This window comes from Etheostoma spectabile, chromosome 6 (assembly GCF_008692095.1).
Source record: "Etheostoma spectabile isolate EspeVRDwgs_2016 chromosome 6, UIUC_Espe_1.0, whole genome shotgun sequence".
NCBI lineage: Eukaryota > Metazoa > Chordata > Actinopteri > Perciformes > Percidae > Etheostoma > Etheostoma spectabile.
In genome coordinates, this window is record NC_045738.1 from 24,338,597 (window position 1) to 24,341,469 (window position 2,873).

General features: G+C 39.3%; 1 protein-coding gene across 1 annotated transcript in view; it reads left to right on the forward strand.

Annotated features, from left to right (window-relative positions):
- The window catches only part of ibtk (inhibitor of Bruton agammaglobulinemia tyrosine kinase), a 27,118-nt gene that overhangs the window by 10,992 nt on the left and 13,253 nt on the right, over window positions 1-2,873 (forward strand). Inside the window, exons 12-15 of the mRNA XM_032517874.1 lie at window positions 649-1,033; window positions 1,692-1,948; window positions 2,039-2,125; window positions 2,237-2,319. Coding sequence (XP_032373765.1) covers window positions 649-1,033; window positions 1,692-1,948; window positions 2,039-2,125; window positions 2,237-2,319 — 812 coding nt within the window. The remainder of the gene's footprint in view (window positions 1-648; window positions 1,034-1,691; window positions 1,949-2,038; window positions 2,126-2,236; window positions 2,320-2,873) is intronic.

Consider the following 2,873-nt stretch of genomic DNA (forward strand, 5'->3'; position numbering starts at 1 on the left):
TGTAATGCAGCCTGTAAAACCAGGAAAAGACAACACCATATTACGATATTATGATATATCCAAAATCCAAAAGACGAGATCTAGTCTCATATCGTGATATTGATACAACATTGATATATTGCCCAGCTCTACTACAAAGACCATTAAGTATACATATTACTATCTTACAGTTTATCAGCATTAGTAAGGGGTTTAGAAGCAACACAAGATTGACATTAAAATAATCATCTCTCCAGCGACTCATTGAATGTTATGTTCGCTGGTTGGGCATAACACAAAATAGTGGACCATAAATCTTATCTGGTTGGGTCTAATTGTTTTTATTTTTAGATCTCTTTCTGTTGATAGGAGCTATTGTTAGAAGCTCCATGCTCCTTCTTTTATTATACTACTGTTTGCTTGACAGTTTTTTTGCATAAGGTCTGAGAGACATTGTAATCTTGTTATTGGAAAGTTGTGTGCTCTATTTACATTTATGGTTTCTGTTCAAATAGGCACCTGCCAGCCTTTTTGAAGCTGTATTGCCTCCAGTCCAATTATCACTCCGTTGTCATAGATTATACTCTTTGTGTTTATGTTCCAAATGGTCATTTTTGATTATTTGAGTGATATTTGTTCAGTAGTGTCCACCCTGTGTCTTTAATCCAGCTTATATGAGATTCCCAGCATTGTTCCATCCTCCTTCTCCCAACACTTCCGGAGCCTTCTGAATGAGGCGAACGAAACGGACAGCATCCATGATGTGACCCTTCAGGCCGGTAATCGCACCTTCCCGGCCCACAAGTACATCTTGTCCATGAGGTCTGAGTTCTTCCGGAAGCAGTTCATGTCCGAGAATGGTGAGGTTGATGAGGAGCTTGATGGAGAAGTGAGGAAGAGCGAAGATGCTGTGGGCTGCGATTTAATCATTTTGGAGAAGGTCCCACCCGACATGCTGGAATACGCTCTGCACTTCATCTACACTGACTCCTGTGAGCTGCTGGTGCACGGGGCCCGGCCGAAAGTCTCAGGGGCCTTGACTGGACAAAACCAGGTAAGGATAAGAAATGTGTTATTCACTTCAGCTCTGGCAAACCAGATAAAGCACTTTGAATTGCATTGTTGCTGAAATTTGCTATACAAATAAAGCTGCCTTGCCTCTAATATTAGGGTTGTCATGATTTTTGTTCTCAGCAAGTCTGTGTTTGTCGCGATTTGGAAGTTAGCATTAAAGTTATAGCTAGTGAATGTTAAAGTGCAGTCTATGTACAGTTTATCTGTTGGTGAAACATGCTACAACTCCTCAAGATCCAAACCAAGTTCCTGAGTCTTGCTTGTTACCTGCTGGTTAAAGTGAATGAGGTTAGCCACGGAGCAAGCGACAACTTTAGCCCAGACTAACTAACTTAAGATGACCTTTCAGATGGACCAGCTATTCTTATTTTAGTGACCTCCAAGTTTTGCTTCGGTGTTTTCTCCCTCACTGCAACTGACCATTAAGCTTTATGCAACTAATTGCACAATGACATAATTGATATACAAATCAGCATATGATGTCATTTGCACCTATGCACTCTAAAAACCCAGGGAAAACCTTGCAATTGCTTAAGTCTATATAAAACCGTTGCTTTAGCTGGGAGGAGCTGAGCCTCTGACTTAGCTGTGGTTATTTCATGAATCCCATGTTCCACTGTCTCTGTTGCCATTGCCAGGACTCTGAGCAGGAGAGGCTTATCAGCAGCCTGCAGGACTTGGGCCTGAGAGGCCGTTCAGCTCTTGAGGTGTACCGCTCCCTTCCCCCTGCAACCAAAGGAGATGGTGACAAGGCCAAGAGCAAGTGTGCCAAGCCTGGCAAGAAGGGAAAAGGAGGCAAAGGTGACAAGGCCGGGGCCAACGATGGAGGGGCCAACCCTGTGAAAACCTTACAAGGTGTTGCAAAAAAGCTGGGCCTGGGAAGCCTGTCTGCACGGTGAGAGACCGAATGTGCTCTAAAACCCTGAGGCAAAATCAGATGTGGTAGCATTTCTTGTTAATCATGCTTTTTTTTAAATATTGACAGACTGGATGGAGTCAAATATGAAAATGGAAAGATCAGTGTTATAAACAAGAAAACTGGCAACAAACCCAAATTCTACCAGAAAAAATGGTGGGTAAATGCATTTATATATATATATATATATATATATATATATATATATATATATATTATATAAGAGATTAGATTTTCTGAAATATCTGTCTTCATGTGTCTGCACAGCTCCTATCTTTGTGATGTTACTCTGAAATCTGAAGATGGGAAAAAGTTTCCATGTCACAAATGTGTCCTCTGTGCAAGACTAGGTAAGGTCTGCCCCTCAAAGAACCAAATACACATGTGTTCATTCATCACATCACAAGTCTGTGTGTCATACAGCAAATGTGCCTCACGGTGTAGAGTCTTAACCCTCCTGTTGTCCTCGGGTCAAATTTGACCAATTTAAAAAATGTCTATCTGAAATATGAGTTTTTTTTTTTTTTTTTAACCAAATTACCACAAAAAATTGATTGGATTTGATACAACGCTCTTTTCAAATACAAGTGCTCACTTTCATTCTTGACGAAACTCATTTGTACGTTTCTCTGATCTTAGCTATTAGTCAAAAAAATTCATAAGTCTGCTTTTTTAACTCAAATATTAGGTATAGTTCTATATAATATAATATATATAGTTCATTTTTCCTAGTATTTCATTTATATTTATATTTTGTGCTTTGTGACTGATTTTGCTGCTGTAACAAAGGAATTTCCCATTTTTCTTGGGATCAATAAACATCTATCTATCTATCTATCTATCTATCTATCTATCTATCTATCTATCTATAAATGAGGTTTATTGACCATGAATTCCAAAAAGT